Raw genomic sequence first — 25,908 nt, 5'->3', positions numbered from 1 at the left:
AAAAGGGTTAACCCACACAAGGACCTGATGGCATCCCTGGCCGTGTTCTCAGGGTGTTCACAGACATCTTCATCAGGTCCCTGCTGCAGTCTGTAATCCCCACATGCTTCAAACACTCCACCATCGTTCCTGTCCCCAAAAAGACAAAAATCACCAGCCTCAACGACTACCGCCAAGTAGCACTCACCTCCATCATTATGAAGTGCTTTGAACGGTTAGTCAAAACCTTCATCACCTCCTCGCTCCCTGACTCTCTGGACCCCCTGCAGTTTGCCTACAGAGCAAACAGGTCCACAGACGATGCCATAGCCCTCACCATCCACACTGCCCTCTCACACCTGGACCAGAGGAACAGGAACACTTATGTGAGAATGCTGTTCATTGATTACAGTTCAGCCTTCAATACCATTGTGCCCTCCAAGCTAACCATCAAGCTCAGAGACCTCGGGCTCAACAGCGCCCTCTGTGACTGGATCCTGAACTGAAGGATGAACTGAAACATCACATCATCCACCCTGATCCTCAACTACGGAGCCCCTTCCCGTCCTAATCTTTGACGGTTACGAGACATCTGGATTACCAGGAAGCAATGGAGAGAGAGACACACCTCCATCACCATCAGCAAGGCTAGGGTGGAGAGAGCAGCTGTATTAGATTAATAGTAAACAGCAGTGTATAGACTGCAGTCATCTTCAATAGAATTCCAGTTCATTAAAGCAACGTGTTGATATAATAATAATCTCCTTGTTTTGAGTATCAATACTCTGTTGTCTTTCTGTTCATCCAATACTTACTGTTTTTTCATAAACCTTCCAGGGGCTGTCCATCTACAAAAACATTTCTGCTGTTATCAATGAGTCTGTGTTCCACCCCAGTCAGTTGACTGAACACAAGATGCTCTACTTCTGGATCTCAGGTCAGCAGTGAGCAATACTCTGCCTCTTGAAATGTGGAAGTGCAGGTGCAATAAAATAAAAAGTTATCTTAGAGGGAGAATCCAATAATGTAATGATCCCTCTGCTCTTCAGGATTTTAGTTGATGTAATACACAATACAAATCTGATACATGTTGATTGTGAACTTCTAGACTTCAAATGCATCAAAAATAATCTCTTTCCAACTTTTGGTGCCAGTGTATCAAAATGTGTTTCCTGTGTGAGCACCCCACAATTTTATGTTAGAAATATATAATACCAGTCTCCAGCACATAGAAACTGCCAGATGCTAATTTGCACATGTTGGGCCATTAGCATAGATTGGGTTGAATATGGCATTAAAGGCTATGTAAACAATAGTAAAAAAAATTGCTTGTGCGATTCAGACAGTTTTGGAGTGTTTTTGGTTCATTGAGGATGCTGGATTAATTCTGACATTTTCAGGATCAAAAATTGCAGTTTTAACCAGAAAGAAATACCCTATCTGTACTCTCTGAGGGATGTTTACCACCATGAGTTGTACTGCAACCAATCGATATAAAGGGCACAAGATGAAAAGATTACCTCTACTGAGGACAATTAGTTTCAAATAAATAAGCAATCTTTCCAATCCTAATAATCCAGAGTCCCCTAAATCTTCCAAATCGAGTAAAAATATTGGCATTTCTTGTTAAAACCGACTGCCATTTTGGATACTGAAAATGTTAGAAATGGACTCAGCATCCTCAATAACCCCCAAAACCACTCCAAAATTGTACAAATCGGTGAAGCCATTTTTGAACTCAATACTATTTAACGCAATTTGTGTGAATTGTGCAAAGTGCCCAACATATGCAAATTAGCATCCGGCAGTTTCTATGTGCTGGGGACCCTACTATACACAAACATTTCTAATGTAAAACTTTGTGGTACTCATCATTCACGGGTTCACAAAAGTACTTTATGAGCTGGCAACTAGGCTAATCTCAGAGAAGCCGAATATAAATTCAGTAAAATAAATCTAACATTATGAATCGTGAGTATTTTAGCCAATTAGCAGCAGCGTTAGCAGCAGGGTGCGTTGTGTAACGGTTGTAAGGGTGAAATGGATAACTTGTGTTTAACCCCAGACCAGATTCTGAACCCCATGTTTACTGCTGCACACCATGATGCCCGATTCCAGCTCAACATCTCTGGAGCAGAGCTCAGTGTGAGTACATCAGAGCTGTGAACATACACATGGAAGGATCTGGTATCTGTTAATAAAAGTTAGCTTGGATAGTACCTACTGCATAGAGATTATATGAACCTCACCCATTGGTTCTGCATATGTTAAAACCAGAGTTGGAAAAAGTACTGAGATCCTTTACTTAAGTAAAAGTACTAATAACACACTTCAAAAATACTCCTTTACAAGTAATTGTCGTGATGTTGTATCAGCTAAATGTACTCAAGTATCAAAAGTGAACGTACTGATTGTGCAGGATGGCTCTTCTGGGAGTTTTGTATTATAATAGAATATTATTTTATTCAGTTTTTATTATTAGAAAATACATAGTAGAGTTTTGTAATGCTGTAAGTTTTCATTGTGGAGCGAGTGTTATACATTGTGTACTACTGAGTAGATTAGTAGTATATACATATATCATATAAACACAAGTTGTTATTTATGTTAAAAGTACCTATACTCACTAAATAAATCAACTAAATAAATGTAGTGCAGTACAAAGCACGATATTTACCTTTGAGATGAAGTAGAAGTAGCATAAAATAGTAAAGTACAAGTTCCCCAAAACTATACTTAAGTACTTGAGTGAATGTGTTATATTCCACCACTGGGTACAACTACTGTCTTTAATCTCTCCTCACCAGAACCATGTGATTGCAGATGTTGAAACTTGAGTTTGTGATATTTCATATCTTTTTAAGTCTTACATTACATTAAATGCAATTTCAGGAGCTTTTCAAGACCAATCTCTCCAGTACCATGCCTGAATATTTCAGAAAGGTAATTTGTAAAACCTCTTTATTCCTGCACAATCCAAATACACACATACACACCTTTGTCAGGTGATATTATGTTGTGTTTGTGTTCAGTGTCTGCTGAAATCAGGCTCTCCACAGCTCAGAGTGTGGAGTTCATCTGTTCCCTACCTCCACACCTCCACCTTGGGTACGAAAGTCCGGGGGACGGCCTCCGCTCAGCTGCACTGTGGGGAGGCGGGGGCTCCAACTCTCTTCTTCCAAGCGGTATTATGCCACTTATTATGTGACGTTACATGTTCATGTGGTTAAAAAAACCTTTGTGACGCATCCTACATACCAAAAGACATTCTCCCTCTAACCCACGGTGGAGTTTCCTCTGTTCTGCAGTGATCTTCAGCCTGGGGAAAAGGTAGTCGAAGAGGAGCTTCTGCAGTTGTTGGGGAATATGTGGAAGATTGTAAAGCAGCTCAATAGTCTCAGTTAGTTTTTTGCATCAAAATAGTTAACAAAAAAGGATTACAAACATTCAAACAGAATGAAGCATAAATAAAGGCTCAAACTAATACAAAAACAGCTTATATTGTTGGCTAAAATGAATGGATAAATAGTTGAAAAGTTGAGCGTCTACAAAACTAAACAGGAGTGCAGTAGTATACAAAACATTTGCGATTCCAAGTTCAGGATGATATCCAATGTGCCAACAAGGTTCCATAGGATGTACAATGCCTCTAATGAGTCTCCCTCTGTGAAAGAACCTTCTCTTTAATAATAATATGTTATATGTCTTATGCTCATATGTGAATTTGCTGTACTTTAAGGCATTTGAAAGGAAACAGGTATAGCCAAACAGGTGACTTCTGCTGGCAGACCTTTTTGTATCTGTATGGACTGAAACATTTAAGACCATAACAAAGCGGATACGGATACAGTATATTAGTGGATGCAAGTATACTATTTTGACCTTTTAACTTTTAGCCAACATATCCACATCTCTGAAACATTGAAACATTGACTTTAATAAATGTATTATTTCAACAGATTCCCTATAAGAGTGTTAGTGCAATATTAAATATTATTAAAGTATTGTCCCGGCAGAGGCTCAGTCAGTAGGGGCTTGGACCGGTACTTTGAGAGGACCAAATGTCCCTGTGTGCTGCGTGCATGTATGTGTGACAATGGAGAGGGTTTAATCCTTAATCCTAGCATTAAGTTGAACCTGATATTTGTTATTTAAATGTAATGATAGTGCTTTAAACAAACCTTATACGCATATGTGTAATTTGTTGACATAATACATTTATTTAAGTCAACGTATCAGTTTTTTCAGTGCAGTTTATCACTTTTGGCATTTAAATTCTGAATGACATGCACTGTGGTGGCGTTTTAATCCTGGTCTACATTTAATAGCCACCTCTGTCGGGGTTGTGGGTTTTGACGCGCCTCTCTTAGTTTCCAAAAATATTAAGCTGAGATCGTAGTTGAATTAGATGAGCTTTATTCATTGGTCGAGACGGCATAGAAAACAGGAGGACACATGTCTTCGCTTCATAGTAAAACAAAAGTTATCAGTCTCAAAGAACAACTAGAACACGGTCAAAATACTTTTCCGCTTCATTTCCATTTCCATTTCTCAGTTCCATCAGCTGTGTCCTATCAACTTACCTTAACTTACTGTAGTATATTGCATACTTTCAAGTCCATGTAAGACCAACACTGAGTGTGTAGGTCTAGTACTAATTGTCTGTAATGTTCTGATGTTCAAAAGGCAGCCTTTGATGGGGTGGGGGGGGTAGGAGACCAAGAGTCTAGTCATTTTGTCTAACAGTCAGAGGTGCACATGACTGAAAGGCTTAGTAGGCTCAGTCTGTTGCCTCCAGGAGCAGACATAACTTAGTTATGGGTCTTTCAATGGTACTAGTCTTGGTTTTAACCAGGATACTCCTAACAAGTCCTTTTGAACCAGGAAGGGTCTTAACTACACGTCCCAGGAGCCAAGTGTTCCTCCGTGCGTTCTCATCAACCATGACGACCAGGTCTCCGGGGGTGAAGTTTCTTTTGATAGTATTCCATTTGTGCCGTTCTTGCATCAAAGCAAGGTATTCCCTGGTCCAGCGCTTCCAAAACAGGTCAGCAAGGTATTGCACCTGTTTCCATCTTCTCCGTGAGTACAGATCCTCTCTCTGAAAGAGTCCTGGGGGCAAGATTGGATTTGTTCTTAACTGAAGTAGGTGATTAGGTGTGAGGGGCTCAAGGTCGTTTGGGTCATTTGTCACTGTTGCTATTGGCCTATCGTTCATTATTGCCTCAACCTCACACAAGGCTGTGTGCAGAGCATCCAATGTTTGTTCCTTCAAGACAGAGTGGAGGATATTTGTAACCAGTCGTATTAGCCTCTCCCACACTCCGCCATGGTGAGCTCCAGAGGGGGGATTGAACGTCAAATCAATTCCTTCTTTGAGTAGTATTTGCTTGATTTTGTTGTTATCCAGTTGTTTTACAGACTCCTCCAGTTCCTTTTGCGTGCCGGTGAAGTTGGTGCCTCAATCTGTTCTGATGCTCTTTATTGTTCCTCGACGACAGATGAATCGACGAAGAGCGTTTATGCATGCAGCTTTATCCAAATGACTGGCAGCTTCCAGGTGAACAGCACGGCTTACCAGGCAGGTAAAGATTACTCCCCATCTTTTGACATGAGCTCGGCCACGTTTCACCTCGATGGGTCCAAAATAGTCTATGCCCACATGAGTGAAAGGTGGAATATCAGTTTTTATTCGATCAAGTGGGAGATCAGCCATTTTCTGCTCTCCAGTTCAGGGGCCTCATTTAAAAACGGTGCGTACGCTCAAAAGATGGCGTACGGCAGTTTCTAAGCAATGTTTGCGATTTATAAAAAACAAACTTGAAGGGAAAATGTGCGGTCCTCCACGCAAACTCTGACCCATACACACAAAAATGTATTGAAGCCAATCTTAAAATGATTAAACAAACGCCTGTTTGAGACTCCTCAGTGCACACAAAAACATAAGTTGTTGAAATAAATAATATGGGGATATGTTATTGAAAACCACCTCGAATATGTTGTGTTAATGTTATGACATGTATTCTCATAAATTATGCGGTAAGCAGGAGGACAGAATTACGTCTAAACTGACGCCGTTTTGTATTTCTATAGGTTGTATAGATACGAGCATGGTTTTATATAGCCTACTATCGTGTTTAATCGTGTTTTATGCCGTTTGCTAAGACTTGATAAGTCGCTCATAAAACACAGGAGGTATGGAAACTAAGAACACCATATATTTGGTAGATTTGGCAGCTAATATAACACAACACATTAGTTGTATTTCCTTTAACTGTTGGATATAGAGTTGCTGCGGGGGGTTGAGATGCACAGGCTGCAGTGGAGACGCTGCGCACAGCTGGTCGACAGCTGGAACACAATCCACCAAATAAAAAAATAAACATGAATTGACTCCACTCCGCAGGGATCCCCCGATACTTTCTTACAGTTTCTCATCAAGGGGGGGGCCTCCTGTCCCCGGCACAAACACACTGACACACTGCCTGAGGAAGGTTATGTGTATTTTGTTATTGACTTTTTTCAGACCACTTATTTATTTATTTTGGTGATGATCCGAAGTCCATGCTACTCTGGTTCAAACTGCATCCACCAAACATTATGATTTATCTCGACCTCCCCAAAATAACCAAAATCTGACACGGTGTGAGATGTCTTTTTTAGCTGTTTTGTCCTCATTTCCTGCGATCTTCTTCATGCAGTCAGTCAAAATGAATGAATGAATGGGCGTTTCTTTGACTATTTAAAGGCAAATATGGGCGTTACGTGAAGCCCGCAAAAGCTGCGCCGCATTTCGAGTTGATTGTGATTTATAAAGGGAAGCGGGCGTAAGACGTGCGTGCCGGTACGCAGTGTTTTATAAATCAGAAAATGTCTGTGTGTATTTATTTGCTTTGTCCTACGTAAGCAACCTTCCCACATGAATTCTACGCAAGGCTTTATAAATGAGGCCCCTGGCCTGTAGGCGTCTGCAAAACACACAGTTCTTTATGATCCTCCTTGCTGAAGAGTTAGCAGCGGATAGCCAGTAACGTTGATGGAGTTTGGAGAGCATGTGACCTCTTCCTGAGTGACCAACTTGATTATGGATGTGGCTTAGTATCAACTTGGAAATATTAGAATGTTTCGGTAGAATCATTGGATGTTTGACCTCAGTTGGCATAGCCATCTTTCTAGTTCTTCCTCCAACTCTCAGAAGTCCAGCATCAATGATAGGGTCCAGCACTGTTTTCCTTTTTCCAGCAAGGCAGAATCCTCTTTGAAATGCTGTCTCTGCTCGTGGCAAATAATGGCTTTTTCAGCATTTTCCGTGTCTTCTACTGAAAGTCTTAGTGCATTAGCTGTAGGCATTTTGAGCAGAAGCATCTGATCCTTCAGTCTCTTTCCTTTGTCCTACCTTGCTCCAAGATCATTGGAGCAATCTTTCCTCTTTTCTCTCCTCTGCAGGAGGATTGTCTTTAATTTGATTATCCATGCAACAGCTCTTTTTAGGTCATTCCATGAAGAGTAATAGTCCAAGAGCTTGCTTGTTGGAGTTTTTTCCATCTTACATGTGACAATGCTGGTGACAATAGCTTCTTTGTGTACTTCAGGGTCGTCTTGAACGAGAGAACCAAGTTCTTTTGGAACACTTGGCCACTGTGATTTGGATTTCTTCAGTACTTCTGGACCCTGAAGCCATCCTTTTGAACTGTAAAAGGATTCAATGCTCAGTCCTCGTGAAGCATCATCAGCGGGGTTGTTTTTGGAGTCTACAAACCGCCACTGGTTCACTTTTGTGAGGTTATGAATAACAGTAATCCGGAAAGTGTGGAACCTCTTATTCCTGTTTCAAATATATTTCAGTACTGACTGGCTGTCAGTCCACAATGCTGATTCCAGGAGCTCTTCTTGTATCTCTGATCGGAGCATTTTGTCTATTCGTGCAGCCAATGTAGCAGCAGTGAGTTCCAACCTTGGAATAGTCATGACTTTTAGTGGGGTAACTCTTGATTTTCCCATCACAAAGGCTACGTGTACCTCCTCCATGTCATTGGTGAATCTCAGGTAACTTGCGGTACCGTATCCTTCTTCACTTGCATCACAAAAGGTGTGTAACTGTGCAGTTTTCACTCTTCCAAAGGTCTTGGGTTTTACCCCCCTGTCAATTTGGAATCTGGCCAGCTGGTCTAATTCCTTGAGCCACTTTTGCCATGGCTTTGAGAGTTCCACTGGAATTTCTTCATCCCATCCATATTGGGCTTTACAGAGTAATCAAAGTATTTGCTTTGCCTTCAATATGAGGGGCGAGAAGACCAAGAGGATCGTACACAGAGCTGAAAGTGGAAAGTATACTCCTTCTTGTAAGGGTTTTGTTGTTCACAGTCACACGGAAACTGAATATATCATTTTCAATGTCCCAGTACATCCCTAGTGCTCTTTCATGTGGCAGCTTATCCCTGTCCAGATCCAAGTTTTTCACCTGTTTAGCCTTGTCCTCATCAGGGATGGATGCTACTGTAGCACCGCTCGACTATTACTTATCCATTTTGTCGGCTTGAATCCACCAAGGGAACACATTTCTCTGAGAGACCTAATAAGGCTTATAGTTTGATTTTCTGTTGCTAGCGACTTGAGGCAATCATCCACATATAAATTTGATTTGATTGTTTCTGCCACTTTTCCATCAACTTTGCCACAGTTGTCCTCAGCTGTTCGTCGCAATGCAAAGTTTGCGCAGCTTGGAGAGGAAACAGCTCCGAAGAGGTGGACTCTCATCCGGTATTCCTCCAGATTTGTGCTGGTTTCTCCTTCAGGCCACCACAGGAATCTCTGCAAGTTTATGTTCTCCTCGTTTACACGCACTTGGTGAAACATCCCCTCAATATCTGCCATAATGGCGATGGGCTCCTGACGGAACCTGAGTAGAACACCAATCAATGAGTTTGCCAAATCAGGGCCCTGAAGGAGTACACTGTTGAGGGATTTGCCTTTATAGGATGATGCACAATCAAAGACCACACGGATCGTTTTTTACGTTTATGATAGACACCATGATGGGGTATATACCACACTTTGCCGTTTTCCACATGTAGATCATCCGATGGTACTTTCTCTGCATATCCTTTTTTGATAATGTCACTCATAAAGCCTTTATACTCAGCTGCATAGGTCTGATCCTTCTGGAATTTCCCTTTCAGTGACATTGCTCGTTGCTCTGCCATTTGGTAGTCGTTTGGCATGATAATGTTTGGATTATCTAGAGCTGTGCTTCTCAAAGTGTGGTCCGCGGACCACTGGTGGTACGTGAGCGCCCCCTAGTGGTCCCTGAGTATATTGGTAACATTTCACATTTGAAATAAATAAATTCATTTGAGTTTTCCGCACTCTGGCGGGAATATCTCCGCAATGGAGCGAGCTTAAGTTTCAGCGCAACAACTTCATCACACATGTTGCCACTTGTTTGTACCATTTTCAGGCGATTTGTAATCTGTTCTAGAAAAACGCTGTGATTTTGGATATTTGTGGAGTTAGGTGGTCCGCAAGTGTTTTTTTATTGGTTAAGTGGAATGAAAAAAAGTTTGAGAAGCACTGATCTAGAGCAGTCGATCGCGGGGAGATTCCCGTTCGATCGCGAGATGTGTCTAAAAATAGAACAACAATATTCTGTTTTATCGTTAATGTCCTTAATCTTCCTGTGCCAGAATAATGCACTTGAACGCATCAAAGCTTTGTGATTGGCGTGACCCCATGTGTCGGGGCATGGCTGGTGGGCAGTGAGCACTAGCTAGCTGACGTTGTCCGTGGCAACAGGAGTGACCGTCCGTACACACACAAGACCGCAATTATGGCAGAAGCAAAAAAGCCCAAAATATATAATTATGGGAGGATGATTATTTTTTTGTAAATTCAAATTCCATCTTTCTCATCTGCAATGCGAGCGTGGCTTTATCGAAGAAGGGTAATTTAGGAGCGGCATTTCAAAACACTGCACAAACGCTACGAGGCCTCCTAATTCTGCCCTCCGCTCTTCTGTTCGTTGCGTGCATATGCAACAGAGTTAAACATGTAAATACATAATTATAAGTTTGTGAATGTTTAATTCATAATAAGTTGCACATTTTAAGAGATGAGATTGTTTCATTTCATATTTTAAGTTTTGTTTCCCGTGGGAACACCGTCCCGTTGCACGTCTTTTTTTACATCCGGTATGTATTTCCCACCCTCCGCGGACTGGCCATCTGTAGAATCTGGAGAATCAAAGAACAGCCGGTTGTCAAGGGCCGACTCAATTCGCTGACGGCCGTCACCGCCCTTCATTTTTTATTTTTTTAAAAGGCATCATCGAAGTTACACCGACAGAGGTCCGCCGTTTCCCCGCAGCGAGGCTCCCCCCCAGTTGACAGTTCGCTAGCACCCCAGCCCCCCCACCTCTATATTTGGACTGGTAGATCTCAGCAGACTGGCAACTTTAAAAGTAGCTCTTGGTTCAAAAAAGGTTGGACACCCCTGATCTCGAGGATGAGGTAAGTTGTAGTGGCCATCTTTAAGAGAAACCGAGCTTGATACAATCTGCATGAACTTTCGGTCATCAGCTGATATTTGTCTTTCCTCTTCATACTCTTTCTCTGGAAAGTCGTTAATATATTGTCTTTCAATTAGCTTCTCAAGGTGAACAATTGAGATCCTGTTCACTAATGCCACGGGGGTTTCATTATCCAGATCTGTGGAAGCATTAAGTGGACCATTAACGACCCATCCTAACAGCATTTTCACTGCACATGGGCCATTTCCTTGGCTATTTATAACTTTCCAGTATTTACTCCAATAAGAAGTCCCACGTCAGCATCTAATTATTTTTATTTGGATCTCCTGCAGATAAGGCCATTTCTTGAGGTCCGCCTGGGTAAGAATGTTTCTTTTGGTGACAGGGATTTTGTTCTGAATGTAAACCTTGGGCAAGTTTATATATGTGCCATCTTCCATATGTCCCACTTCTAGACCTGTTACCTCAAAACTCCTGACTGTTTTCTCTGTTCCCATCGTTTGGAGAAGGACTTCAGTTCTCCGTCCTCTAGCAGCAAGCTGCCTCATGAGCCCCTCTGTGCAAAATGTGTCGGTACTACCAGGGTCCAGGAATGCATAGGTCAGTATACTTTTATTTCCATGGCAGAGTTTCACCTTCACTGGCACTATGGCAAGTATGCTGTCTTTACCAGCCCCGATTCCTTCACCTTCTCCTACTGAAACAAGAGCACTGATGGATGTCTCTTCAGGCCTTGCTCCTCCACTCTTCTGCTCTGCCTTATCATGTTTAAGGTTCTCAGTTTCAGGCTTTGAAGATATTTTAATGTGCAGAATAGTTGGGTGTTAAGCATGACAGATTTGACAAGTCATTCTCCTGTTACAGTTCCTGCTCAAGTGCCCCACCTTCAGGCAGCCAAAGCATAGTCCCTTCTCTTTCAAAAACTCAATTTTAGCTTCATGAGATATTGAATGTATTGTATGACATTCAGCTAAAGGATGCTTGCTTGTACAAAAAGTACATGAGGTGTCATTGTTAGTGGAGAAAATTTAGCTTTTAACAGGATAATTGTCTTCTTTGGGTTTCTCTGCATGGCTGTCTGACACTGTGGTAGCAAAACTGCTTCCTTTGCTCTTATTTCGACTTGAATCAACAAGAGTCTTGGTCTTGAAAGCCGAAACAGCTTCATCCACCTTTTTCATATTTCCGCCTTGCACCAGTAATGCTTTAATTTCATTCATTCTGCGGGTACATGCTCCTACTTTTTGACTAACTGTATTATGCTTTTTTTTTGTTGAGATTTTCAACTATCCTACTCTACAAAATGACTTTTTTTGGACTAACTATACTTGACTTTTTACGGAGAATTGTGACAAACTATGACTTATTCTTAAATTTGACATACTAAAGTACGACTTCAAAATACTATATTGTGACATCTTTTTTTAAATAAAAAACTAGAACTTCAAATGTTAGAATAAGTCATAGTTTGTCAAGATTTTCCGTAAAAAGCATAATACAGTTAGTCAAAAAGTAGGGCTGCATAATATATTTAAAATGCACCCCCTCATTAGGGAAGTCACGCTTTGGGAAGAGGTGTTTCATTTGACAGATCTGACTTGATTGTTGTTGCGATGGCTGAACGAAGTGTAAGAGTCGGTAGGAGTGATAATTTATTCCGGGAAATTACTCAGACCTACTAATTGACCTAACCAAAGTTATTGAGTCTATGTAAGTTTACTGCTTGGCTCAGATCCACCAACGACAGCAAGATCTCACCTCTATTAACTCCCCGAAGAACCAGGTTCAATTAACTGCTGTTTCAATTCAGAAAACTCTCTTAAATCTGTTTAAGCGATCCCGAAGGATTTTGATATCAGTAAATGAGGTGTGGCCCTACCTAAGTGTGAGTGTGGCAGGGTGCAATCTTACCTTTGAAGCAGGAGAGGAAAGCGCAGATGTCTTTTAAATTGTCCTAATCCAAAAGGTGGGATCAGTTTATTTGAAGAAAAATAGGTCCAAACTAATACAGGGTTTTTACCTTCTCTCTTTACAACATCATGCTGTGATCATGTTCAAATATGAAACTTTAATTCACAGTTTTACATTTATTACCATAATTGTAATTTCAACTGCCCAATTCAGTTGTGACATTTAAAATCTCCCTATAGAATTTAGAGGCATTTCCTCATAAAAGACCGGTGATAATAAAAAGCACATTCAAACTTTCATTGTCACCCAATCAATTCACATAATTTCCATAGCTTTTTTCCAACACAGATGGCGGGTACTAACATTCGAAAACCGATTTCTATCCGCATGAATTCGGAGGAAGATTCCTCACAGGTGGCGGGCCTAATATTCACAAATACATCACCTATCAAATCATTCCACTCAGTTCACCAAGAAATTCACTCAGCATTCAACCAAGAAATTTGAGAGATATTTACCAAGTCTGAGAGAACCTTACAGAGAGCTTAACCCAGCTCTGAAGCTCTCCCTCTCTCACCCAGTGTCTTTATGCTCAAAAAACGGATAGAAAACCCCCAAAACACCTCCTCCATACCCATATTTGTTGAAAACTGGGCATGGCCTCTGATGTACAGGACTGGACATGACCAGACATATTCTATGGCTTATGGCATAAGACACACCTTCCCATGTTTGTGTAAAAAGGACATGACCCCTGCAGGACTTGCAAAATATTATTCTCGGCTATGACATAACCACCCTTTTGGGGCCTCAATGTATTTATCCTTAAGTCAGGAGCACCCCTCCCTTTGTACTGCTGTGAGAGGAGAGGGAAGAAACTGCCTTCTCCCTTATCAGTGACACCCATAAACCATTATAGGCCTTACACTCAACTTAACAAACCACTTTGTTTATACTGTAAATATAGAAAAACATAACATATGAAACATTTTCATTGTGAGTTGTACAAGAATATAATTAATACTTGATTATAATTAACTTTTGTTTTAAGTATTCAACATACTATGAAGATCTCAACACCCTCTTTTTAAAACGAAAAGTTATCAACAATGCAACAGATACAATTGTAAACATACATACATATTCAAAAACCATCAAGAAGCATTTTCATTATGGGTTTATACAAGAATATGATTGATCATATTTGATTATAATTAACTTTTGTTTTAAGTATTCACTTGATATGGAGATCTCAGCAGAAGAGAGACGGGCGAGGACAATTCAGAGTATGAAGAAGCAGAAAAATAACTTGTTTTGACAGCACGTCAGTTTCAAGAAAGATGACACAGGTTTTATGCATGACATGCCAAATATCCCAACCCGGTATCATGACAAGACGTGAACATGTGACGATTTACCATGCTGGGAGACGTGAAGATGTCACGATTTCAGCCCTTCAAACGTGACATTTACACGGTATTGTTAACATGGCCCAACCCGTGGAGAAATACCCGAAATGCCAAGCAAATGCTACCCCGACGGTCGGTTGTTATTGTCAATATTAATATAATAATGATTTACTTTGAAATAGTCACACTCGATTTCGCCAATTTTCTTGTTGCCCCAGCTGGTCGACACCTCTTTTAGCAGAAACATAGGCTACATTAATGTATTAAATCGATGTTAATCCATGTGTGTGTTTGTGGAATTAACGGACGTGACGTTCTGCGATTGCGTTGCAAGGCAAAAGCTTCGGTTCATGTTAATTTACAAACTCTTCAACTAGAACCGTACTTATATTTAAAAACATTTTAGAAGGCCTCCCGAAATACCTTAATGTAAATTTAAATGTAAATGTACGCTTAAACCGCGCTCCGCGCTGTAGTGGAAATGCACCATTAGACTATTTCCATCATCCAGGGAAACACAACTTCATAGGGGCTTCCCTTATAGTTAATAAAGTAATTAAACAATAAAAGATCAGTGGTACATTAAGATCTTTAAATTATTATTACCCACTTCAAAGAGACTTCCTCATAGTTAATAAAGTAATTAAACATTAGTTCACACGCCATACAACTTAAAAGAACATCCCTAATTAACACAAATCATATTAAACTAATCTTTTAGAGAGGACAATTGAACAACAGGTCGACCATGTTATCCTTCCAAACACACTCATAAAAGGACGGACATGAAAGGTTTATTATGCCATAATAAACAACACCTCATAAACAACATCTCATAAAACATATGACATCTGTCATCAGACATTCATCAAAGGAAGGACATCAAAGGTTTACTATACCATGATAAACAACACCTCATAAACAACACATTACATTACATTGCATTTAGCTGACACTTTTATCCAAAGCGACTTACAATAAGTGCATTCGACCAGGAAGATACAACCTTGAAGAAAACAGAATCATATAAGTACATCAGGTTTCATAGAGCCAAACATTTCAAGTGCTACTCAACTGGCTTTAGATAAGCCAGCCCTTTATTAGTATATAAGTGCTTTGTTAGTAATTCAATCGCTCGAAGTGGAGTCTAAAGAGATGAGTTTTCAGTCTGCGCCGGAAGATGTGTAAGCTTTCTGCTGTCCTGATTTCAATGGGGAGCTCATTCCACCATTTTGGAGCCAGGATAGCAAACCCACAAGTTTTTGCTGATGGGAACTTGGGTCCCCCTCACAGTGCGGGTGCAGCGAGCTGTTTGGCTGATGCAGAGCGGAGTGCACGTGCTGGGGTGTACGGTTTAACCATGTCCTGGATGTAGGAAGGGCCAGATCCATTCGCAGCATGGTACGCAAGTACCAGTGTCTTGAAGTGGATTCTAGCAGTTACTGGAAGCCACTGAAGGGAGCGGAGGAGCGGCGTGGTGTGGGGGAATTTTGGAAGGTTGAAGACCAGACGAGCCGCTGCATTCTGGATGAGCTGCAGAGGTCGGATGGCACATGCAGGTAGACCAGCCAGGAGGGAGTTGCAGTAGTCTAGGCGTGAGATAACGAGAGCCTGGACCAGAACCTGCGCTGATTTCTGGGTCAGCTGGGGACGTATCCTCCTGATGTTGTAAAGCGTGTATCTGCAGCAGCGGGTTGTTGCAGCAATGTTTGCAGTGAAGGACAGTTTGTTATCTAGGATCACACCCAGATTCCTTGCAGTCTGAGTCGGGGAAACAACAGAGGTGCCGATGTTGATTGTTAGGTCAAGAGTGGGACAATCTTTTCCCGGAAGGAAAAGCAGTTCAGTCTTGTCAAGGTTGAGCTTGAGGTGATGAGCAGACATCCACCGAGAGATGTCTGCTAGGCAAGCAGAGATGCGTGCGACGACCTGGGTCTCTGAGCGGGGAAAGGACAGAATTAGTTGGGTGTCGTCAGCGTAGCAGTGGTATGAAAAACCATGCGGGCTAATGACAGACCCGAGCGAGTTTGTGTACAAGGAGAAGAGGAGGGGACCAAGAACAGAGCCCTGAGGGACCCCTGTAGTTAATTGACAAGGGTCGGACTCGGACCCTCTCCAAGTAACCCTGTAGGTGCGGTCTTTGAGGTATGAGGTGAGGAGGGAAAGTGCAGTGCCTGAAACTCCAAGTTCTTGGAGAGTCCGAAGGAGGATCTGATGGTTCACCGTGTCGAATGCAGCAGACAGGTCCAGAAGGATGATGACAGAGAAGAGGGAGGCTGCTTTAGCAGTGTGCAGTTCCTCAGAGACAGCAGGGAGAGCAGTTTCTGTTGAGTGACCTGCCTTGAAACCAGACTGGTGCGGATCCAGAAGGTTGTTCTGATGGAGATAACAGGAGAGTTGTTTAAAGACAGCGCGTTCAAGTGTTTTAGACAGGAACGGGAGGAGAGAGACAGGCCTGTAGTTTATAACATTAGACGGGTTGAGAGTGGGTTTCTTTAGGAGAAGGCTTACTCTTGCCTCCTTGAGACTGTTTGGAAAGTGACCAGAAGTTAGAGAAGTGTTGATGAAATGGGTGAGAAACGGTAGAATATCAGGAGCGATAGTCTGAAGGAGGTTTGAGGGGATAGGGTCCAGAGGACAGGTGGTAGGACGGGCAGAGGTAATGAGGGTAATAACCTCACTTGGAGAGAGAGGGGAGAAGGAGGTCAGTGTGTGGGTGAAAGGTGGGTCTGGTGACCCAGCGGTGAGTAAAGGTGAGTCAGAAAAGGAAGAGCGAATATCATCAACCTTTTTTTCAAAGTGTTTAACAAAGTCGCTTGACAGAAGGGAGGAGGTGGGAGGGACTTTGGGGGGGTCCAAGAGGGTGGAGAAGATAGAAAATAGTTTTTTGGGATTGGAATAGGATGATTGGATCTTATCTTGAAAGAAAGTGCTTTTTGCCTGAGAGATGGAAGCAGAGAAAGAGGAGAGGAGAGCCTGATAGGTTAGGAGGTCGTCATGGTGTTTGGATTTCTACCATTTCCGCTCTGCTGCCCGAAGGATGGTTCTATTAGCACGCAGAGCGTCATTTAGCCAGGGAGCAGGAGGGGACTGACGAGCCGGCCGAGATGTGAGAGGACAGAGAGAGTCCAGAGAGGATGAGAGAGTAGAGAGGAGAGTTTCTGCAGCAGAGTTTGGAGGCAGGAGTTGGAACGAGTCAGAGGAAGGGAGGGCTGAGAGCACCGATGAGGCAAAGGTTGAGGGGGAGAGGGAACGAAGGTTGCGGCGGACAGGTGCAGAATTAGAAGAGATTAGGTTGTTATGTTTGGAAAGGGGTAGAGTGAATGAAATGAAGAAGTGATCGGATGTGTGAAGCAGGTTTACAGAGAGGTTAGAAGTAGTGCAGTTCCTTGAGAATATGAGATCAAGGGCATTGCCAGCGTTATGAGTTGGTGGGGATGGAGACAGTGAGAAAGCAAAGGTGGTTAACAGAGATGTTAGTTTGTCTATCTTCCCTGTCTGGAGGTTGAAGTCTCCGAGAAGTACAGCGGGAGGGCCAGTTTCAGGGATGTGTGAGAGGAGATGATCTAATTCCTCCAAGAAGTCCCCCAAGGCGCCTGGTGGACGGTAGAGAACAACAATGGTTAATTGTATAGGATGGGTTACTGTGACAGCATGGAATTCAAAGGTGGAAGGAGTGAAGTTAGGTAGCTTGAAGAGGGAAAAGCTCCAGTTGGGAGAGAGCAGGAGACCAGTGCCACCTCCTCTGCCAGAGGGTCTGGGTGTAAGGGAGAAGGAATATGCTGTGGACAGAGCTGCTGGGGTGGATGTGTTGGATGGAGTAATCCAGGTCTCTGTGAGAGCAAGGAAATCCAGAGACTGCAGAGAAGCGTAGCCAGAGATGAAGTCAGCCTTAGGAACAGCTGACTGGCAGTTCCACAGGCCCCCTGAAACGAGATGTTGGATCTCAGTGGAGCATGTGGGATAGACAAGAGCAGGCCGGTTAAATCGATTAGGAGATACACGGGGCCAGTGATAATTGCGAGAGGACACATGAACAGGAATGGAGAAAATACACATGATTATAGCATGAGGGGCTAGAGAACCAAAGATAATTGAATAAAACAAAAGAAAACACCAGCGATACTTAGCTCAATCAAAGTAGGATTTGCCTCCTCTTTGCCTCCCTCGTGACTCCAACAGGACTCCAATGTCTTTGTCAGTCTTCATCTGGCTGACGCTCCAGGAAAGAGCCACCTAAGATGGACACCTGATTGCTGAGTTCTCACAGCTGATTGCTGAGTTCTCACAGCTGTGGGGGCATGGCCCTCTAATTAGTTAACTCTCTTCAGCTGGTGGGCGACAGCAGAGTGTTCCTGCCTATTGTAATGCAGGGTTGAGGCGCGTGACCCACTGAGACCTGTCTTACAGGTTGAGTTGAGCAGATCTGAGATTTAAAATCTCTCAGAAATCACCGTTTTAGCTACAATAACAACAGAACAATTATACAGAGTAGAATAAATGAAACAGAGAAGTCTATTTAAACAAGAATATAACTTACAGTGATTGCTGAGTCAGTATAGATAGTGTCCTCACCGGGTCTGGATGCACACCTCATAAACATATGACACCTGTCATCACACATCATAAACATATGACACCTGTATGACACCTGTCTTCACACCTCACATCAAAGGTTTATTAGGGGTCATAAAATAAGTAATGTAAGTGTCACTTGTCATACCACCTGTTACTTGTTATGCATACTAATGTGAGGAAAGGGGTATGAATACTACTACTCATGTTTGTGAGCAACTACATTGTCACTGCTGCCCAGACTACACTCAGGTGGCGTCATCATCTTGGCAGGTGGATTTGACAAAGGGGAGGACCCAGCTAGAAATGTTTGGTTCTAAAAACATTCTGAGAATGTTAGTCATTGTTCTAGGAAGGTTTTCAGCGGGAAGTTTTTGTTTGGTTCCCAGAACGTTCTTCTGAAAGGTAGGATAACGTTCTCTAAAAACATTCTTAAAATGTTTGGTGATAACATTGTTCGAACATTATGCCCTCCTATTCTTAAAACGTTTTCAGGGGGAAGTTTTTATTTGGTTTCCAGAATGTTCTTCTGAAAGGTAGGATAACGCTCTCTAAAAACATTCTTAAAATGTTTGGTGATAACCTCCTAAAATGTTTTTGAAAACATTGTTAGAACATTATGCCCTACTATTCTTAAAACGTTTTCAGCAGAAGCTTTTATTTTGGTTCCCAGAATGTTCTTCTGAAAGGTAGGATAACGTTCTCTAAAAACATTCTTAAAATGTTTTTGATAACATTGTTAGAACATTATGCCCTACTTTTCTTAAAACATTTTCAGCTGCAAGTTAGATTTTTTATGTTGCCAGAATGTTATTATTTTAGAGAAGGATAACATGGTTTATGTTAAATAAATTATGCAAATGTTCTATGGTAACAATTTACTAAAATATGTTTACATTATTTGAACATAAAGACATAATATTCCTGTAATTGTTCAACTCAAATTTCCTGGGTAAGTGGACTGACCACTGTGGTCATTAGGATGATTATGATAGTTTACTTAACTATTGGAATTTGACTATTAACACATGTAAAAGGATGACACGGAATCAGCTGGTGAAAGTGACATTTGTTTATTAGAAAAGGGGAGCTGGGAGTGGAGGTTGGTTATGGCGGCAGTGGGAAACAGATGTTCCAGGGTGGGTAGAGAGGCCTGGCTGGTCTTGGGAGTGTGAAAGGCCTTGGATTCCTCCTGGGAGAGACACAAAAATCAGTGTGAGGCAAAAGCAGGCAAAGTTGTCAAAGAATATGCTGCTAAAAAGCTAGAGCGGCACGCAACAAACCGTTCACTGCAACAATCCGGCAGGGAATGAGTGCAGGCTGTAGGCTTTCATAGTGTGGCTGACGAGCAGGTTGCAGGTGTGGTTGATTGGAGATTGCTCCCAGCCGTGTAGAGCAGACCAGCAGGCAGAGAGAGAGACACACAGTAGAAAGTAACACATACAAACACTAACAGGGTTTTCAGGGACGGGCAGTGATAGTCGCTCCGTTCTTCTATGTCTGTCTTTGGTTTTCTAAGTGTTATTCGATCCATATGACAATAGAGATATGTGCATAAACAACAAAAACACTTGGGGTATAATGTTCGAACAATGTTATCACCAAACATTTTAAGAATGTTTTTAGAGAACGTTATCCTACCTTTCAGAAGTACATTCTAGGAACCAAAATAAAACTTCTCGATGAAACCATTCCTAGAACAATGAATTGTAACATTGTCAAATGTTTTTAGAACCAACAATGTCTAGCTGGGAACTCAGACATGCCTACGCAAACATGCAATATCATGAATTACGTGTTTGTTTTTTTCTAAAAAGGAAAATGTGGTGACATCAGATTTCTTTTAAACATCCTTTTCAAACAAATGCAACAACTTTGTTTTTTAAAGCGCACTACAAATCAATCTGACGTTGACCATGACCCTGTTAATATTTCGCATCACAGGAACATTTTATAAAAAAATAATAACCTCCTGAAAACATTATCCAAATTTTGCTTTCAAAATGTTCTTCTTTGTTCATGTAACATTGAGGGAATGTTCTATAAAAGAACATCTTTAATGTGTTACCCCAACAACGTCCAAAACATATGCTTAGAATGTTGGAGGCAAAACGTTCCACCTTTGTTGACTTATCACATTAAAGGAACATTTTATAAAACACTTTGTCATCTCAGGCCTCAATAACATCCTGAAAACATTTTCAGAATGTTGCTTGGAGAATGTTCTTTATTTGTTATCATGTAACATTGAGGGAACATTTTATATAGAACATCTTTAATGTGTTACCCAACAACGTCCAAAACACGCACTTAAAACGTTCCACCTTTGTTAACATATCACATGAAAGGAACATTTTATTAAAAAAAACGTTCTGTCATCTCAGGCCTCAATAACATCCTCAAAACATCCTCTGAATGTTGCAGTTAAAAGGTTATGTCTTAGTTAACCTTAAACATGATAGGAAAATTATTTGAAATAATAAACATAGTACAAAGGTTATGTGAACATCAGATTAAAACGTTTCTTTAAAACCTTATTAGAACCTATAGGTAACGTTAGCCAAAGTTGTGAGAACGTTCCCCGCTAGCTGGGATGTATTTATTATAAACGTTAGTCCTTAACATTTATCACTGTGTATATCACCATTCAAACATATTTTAAAAGTTGAACAAACCACACACAGCTCTGTGAAATTTTGACTTTATTTAATCATTTCAGTAAAAACTAACGTTCATATTTCTCTTTTTGATTATAATACTGATGAACTTTCAAAACAAAGCACTTTGGCAACTTACCACATACGTTTTAAAATGCTTAATAAGCACCCTAAGTTTCATGATATAATTTCTCTCTCTGACTGTTGTGTGATGGCAAATGCTGCGGCTGCAAGGCATTGTGGGGCAGCATTTTCTCCTCTCCTTTCGGTAAGGGAGGTTCAGTGGTTCCTAAGCTAAAGGAGGTTATAAAGGAAGTTTGAAACCTCCTTTCCTATCATGTAGAGAAGTCAAACGGCACTTATTATTAAGATGTATGAGCTCATACATCTTAAGAAAGTTATCACCAAAAATGTTAAGAATGTTTTTAGAGAACGCTATCCTACCTTTCAGAAGAACATTCTGGGAACCAAAATAAAACGCCCCGCTGAAAACTTTTTAAGAACAGTAGGGCATAATGTTCTAATGATGTTATCAAAAACATCTTAAGAATGTTATCAAAAACATCTTAAGAAGGTTATCACCAAACATTTCAAGAATGTTTTTAAAGAACGTTATCCTACCTTTCAGGAAAAAATTCTGGGAACCAAAATAAAACGTCACGCTGAAAACATTCCTAGAACAACGAATGGTAACAAACATTTCTAGCTGGAAACTCACACATGCCACCGCAAACATGCAATATCTGCTTACAGCTTATCATGAACTACGTGCTTGTTTGTTTTTTTCAAAAGGAAAATATGGTGACATCAGATTTTTTTTAAAACAACCTTTTCAAACAATGCAACAAGTTTTTTTTTTTAAAGCGCTCTAGAAATAAATCTGACATTGACCATGACCGTGTTAATGTTTGCCATAACAGCAACGTTTTATAAAAAAAGAATAACATCCTGAAAACATTTTCAGAATGTTTCTTGGAGACATTTTATAAAGAACATCTTTAATGTGTTACCCAACAACGCCCAAAACACATCCTTAGAATGTTGCAGGCAAAACGTTCCACCTTTGTTAACATATCACATTAAAGTAACATTTTATAAAACACTTTCTGTCATCTCAGTCCTCAATAACATCCTGAAAACATTTTCAGAATGTTGCTTTGAAAATGTTCATTTGTCATCATGTAACATTTTGGGAACATTTTATAAAGAACATCTTTAATGTGTTACCCAACAACGTCCAAAACACGTCCTTAGAATGTTGCAGGCAAAGCGTTCCACCTTTGTTAACATATCACATTAAAGGAACATTTTATAAAACACTTTCTGTCATCTCAGGCCTCAATAACATCCTGAAAACATTTTCAGAATGTTTCTTGGAGAATGTTCTTCATTTGTTATCATGTAACATTTTGGGAACGTTTTATAAAGAACATCTTTAATGTGTTACCCAACAACGTCCAAAACACATCCTTAGAATGTTGCAGGCAAAACGTTCCACCTTTGTTAACATATCACATTAAAGGCACGTTTTATAAAAAAACTTTCTGTCATCTCAGGCCTTAATAACATCCTCAAAACATCCTCTGAATGTTGCAGTTCAAACGTTATGTCTTAGTTAACCTTAAACCTTATAGGAACATTATTTGAACAAATAAACATCCTAAAAAGGTTCTTTGAACATCAGATTAGGGATTACTGTTTTTCTGATAAATGAGAGAAAAGTGATTGAGTCCGTGTCCCTATCACCAAAAAGTACAATTTCCGTCTAAACTAAAGTTTACAGTTCTATCATTCAGTATTTTTTGAGTTAAATAATTGTCTGACTATTTGGTGATGTAGGACAACCACCTGGTTCATACCTCTGCAAATCTGAAGAGGATAAGAGTGGTCATTCTCAAGTTATGGGCTTTTTTGTCACCTTTCCCACATTCGGCCTGGTCTAATTTGGCTCTTTTTCAGGGATTAGGGTAGTTCTCAAGAACAACCAAACAATTTTTTTTACCCCAAAATAAAATTTGACAACAATCAATTTCATTAATGGGAGACCCTAAAGATAAGAAACATCATTGTTGTGTTTTGTTCTACCTCGGGTAGGGGTATCTCGAAAACTAAAGCCTTTTTTGAGGACTTGCTGCTAGACTGTAGCTGTACCTCATGCTCAAGGTTGTGTCTGATGGCTGACTGTTAAACATTGGAATAGGACTCTGTTTGTTGAAAGTCTGTCCTACTGTGAAGGCCGTGTGAGGGCAGGGTCTGTTGCATTGATTTCTGTTACATGATGTTTTTTTGTCTGTTTCTGATGGATAGGAAGTGGATATGGACATCACTGTTTCCTATGCTGACAAGAAAGTGTTCCTGCAGAGTAACCGATCGGAGTAAGACGTTTTGTTGGTTTTTAAAAACCTACTGAATTTCAAACGACCTACTTACAGACTGAAACACTTGCATAATATTTTAATCTGTAATTAAATTCAGCATGAACAGGCAGGAAGTCATACTAAAGGTGTCAGTATGTTCAAATCAAACTGATTGTCCTGAATGGCACACTCCGGAAGGAGAGGTGAGGAAGAGTGGTCTTTAGAGGAAGACTGTGTTCACTGGTCACATGGAGAGAGCCACATCTCCAAAGGCATTCATTGGGCACACTACCAGGTTCTTCTCGAGGGCTTTGAAACAAAGCTCTTTCACACATCTGGCTATTTTTTCTCTTCCATCTGCCTGAGTGTTGAATTGCCGTTTGTTGCCAGTGAGCTACAGAAATGTTCTTATGCAGATGAAGCAGTTCTGTATAAATACCACAATACCAACTCCACTACATCAGCTCTGTGTGCTCAGTGTGTGATTATCCTCCTCTCTAGGATCTACGTTCTACAGGCTGAGTTTTCCTCACAAAACCAACCGGTAAGATTTTTTCATTTGTGAATTATGTGTAGAAAGTGTTTTTCATGTGTCCCACCAAAAAGACATCCTGTCCAACTCCTTCAAAATAAAATAGCTGGATCCTTCCTTTGACCATGACACATATAATCAGCATATACACTGTAAGTCTGTTTGGATAAAATATGGAATTAGATTGGGGTTCAATTGGCTCTCCCTCTTTTTCCAGCATCTGGATCAGGCACAACTGGATTTTATCAGAGAAGCTGTGGAGAAAATAGGAATTCCCAAAGTCCTGTCTGGTAAGTCCAGAGAAATACAAATATAAAAAGTGAAACCTGTCTTAAACCTTGTCCGATTCACTCCACCATTGTAAAGCATTATTCTAAAAGGAAAAGATAACTGGCAATGTATCATTAAAAAAAAAAAAAGGATATTTAAATTACTTATTTAACAAGCAACACAAGTAGTCATATGATTTTCCAATGCCCTTTATTGTACATTCATTACTGTGTAGATTTTTAAACTGAGCACTTTGCTGGATTCCTTCAAACAAATGTCTCCTTGCAGCTGATTTGGACTTTAATATCCTTAAATGTATTTATTTTCTGTTGGCTGTTGCTAATTCGGTAGTAAAATTATGTTTTGTGCTATAGTAGCAGCATTAGTTGTGATACCATTGAAACTAATCATCTTTAACAGCACCGCCAAGCTTGAGTCAACTTACAGCAAAATGTAGTTCAGGGAACTAAGTGGAACCTGTAATGGCTACATATCGCATTATTTCTGTTCAATTACAATTTGAGAGAAGAGGTACAGTGGTGTGTAAAGTGATGTGTTTTCTATGATATTTCTGTGGCATGTCTTGCAGTGTTTGAGACAGAGGTAACCAGGCTTCTGGACGAACAGGGAATTTACCTGTTTGACATCTTCAGCCCGGAGGTGCTTCCTCAGGAGGTGAGTGTTTTCTGGACCTTTTTCATCTCTTCATCCTCTGTGTTTTAATCACATCGCTTCTCCCCTTTCCCTTCCTCTTTCTGTGCTGAAGGGCTTCACTGTGATTCAGATGGATTTTGGTTTCCCTCATCACCTGCTGGTGGAGTTCCTCAGAAGGACACTACAGTAACTAAGCAACCCTTTGGCAAAATGAGACATATTCATGTTTGTCTCAAAGTGCTGCTACTATAAAAATGTACCCTTTAATGTGTAAGCTATGCAAAAACAATGTTGTTGCATTTTTATTTTGACCATATTGTTTAGATAAAATGTAGATATTAATGGTTATAACAAGATTTCCCTGATAACCATAAAGTGTAAATCATTGCTAAAAAGGAAAGTACTACTGATTTTAATACATTGATTCAGTCTAATTTTCTATTAATAACAAACCAAAAAACAGACATACAGAAACTGACCATTTACATTTTTGTAAGTGTGGAGCAATGAAACATGTTTAGTATTGCGTTTTCTTTTAATATAAGATATTTGTTTGAGCACTATTGATTGGTTGGCTTGGGTCACATGGATATGGGCGGCACTCATTATAATCCTGTTCACCTGCTTGAGGTGTGTGGAAGAGAGGGTGACACAGGGCCGTTGCACTTTTTGTTGATGTCGTGGATATTTTAAACTCGTCAATACTGTAAAGATGTACAATGAGAGTAATCAATAATAAACTGGTGAAAGCAGGCAGCGTTGTCTTTTAAGTTCTTTATTCGAGGCCTCGAAGGTACATGTCTCACAGAATATATATTAGTCTGCAGGAGTGCACACAGGGTATAATGTGTGTGTGTGTTTTATAGAGGACTGATGCTGTGCAGGAGGTAATAAAGATAAAGACTTTGACAGAAAACTGTTATCTTACAATCCTCCCATAGGGAGGACCGCATTCTTCAGGTACGACCTTGGCGGGATGCTCCCTTGTGGTTCAACAGGTCGAGTTGCTCCAATACAATTTCTAAGCATAATATAATCA

At 40.6% G+C, this 25,908-nt stretch overlaps 1 protein-coding gene across 1 annotated transcript in view; it reads left to right on the top strand.

Annotated features, from left to right (window-relative positions):
• The window catches only part of cetp (cholesteryl ester transfer protein, plasma), a 36,268-nt gene extending 10,645 nt beyond the window's left edge, over positions 1 to 25,623 (top strand). The window contains exons 9-17 of the mRNA XM_079680869.1: positions 817 to 916; positions 2,045 to 2,124; positions 2,872 to 2,922; positions 3,012 to 3,164; positions 23,364 to 23,431; positions 23,915 to 23,957; positions 24,163 to 24,235; positions 24,805 to 24,890; positions 24,982 to 25,623. Of these exons, the coding sequence (XP_079536995.1) occupies positions 817 to 916; positions 2,045 to 2,124; positions 2,872 to 2,922; positions 3,012 to 3,164; positions 23,364 to 23,431; positions 23,915 to 23,957; positions 24,163 to 24,235; positions 24,805 to 24,890; positions 24,982 to 25,059 (732 nt within the window). The 3' untranslated portion in view covers positions 25,060 to 25,623. The remainder of the gene's footprint in view (positions 1 to 816; positions 917 to 2,044; positions 2,125 to 2,871; positions 2,923 to 3,011; positions 3,165 to 23,363; positions 23,432 to 23,914; positions 23,958 to 24,162; positions 24,236 to 24,804; positions 24,891 to 24,981) is intronic.
• Positions 25,624 to 25,908: the final 285 nt, after the last annotated feature.

Source organism: Notothenia rossii (assembly GCF_949606895.1).
Source record: "Notothenia rossii genome assembly, chromosome: 5".
Lineage (NCBI taxonomy): Eukaryota > Metazoa > Chordata > Actinopteri > Perciformes > Nototheniidae > Notothenia > Notothenia rossii.
The sequence above is the reverse complement of the archived record's forward strand: the minus strand, read 5'-3'. Positions and strand labels throughout refer to the sequence as shown.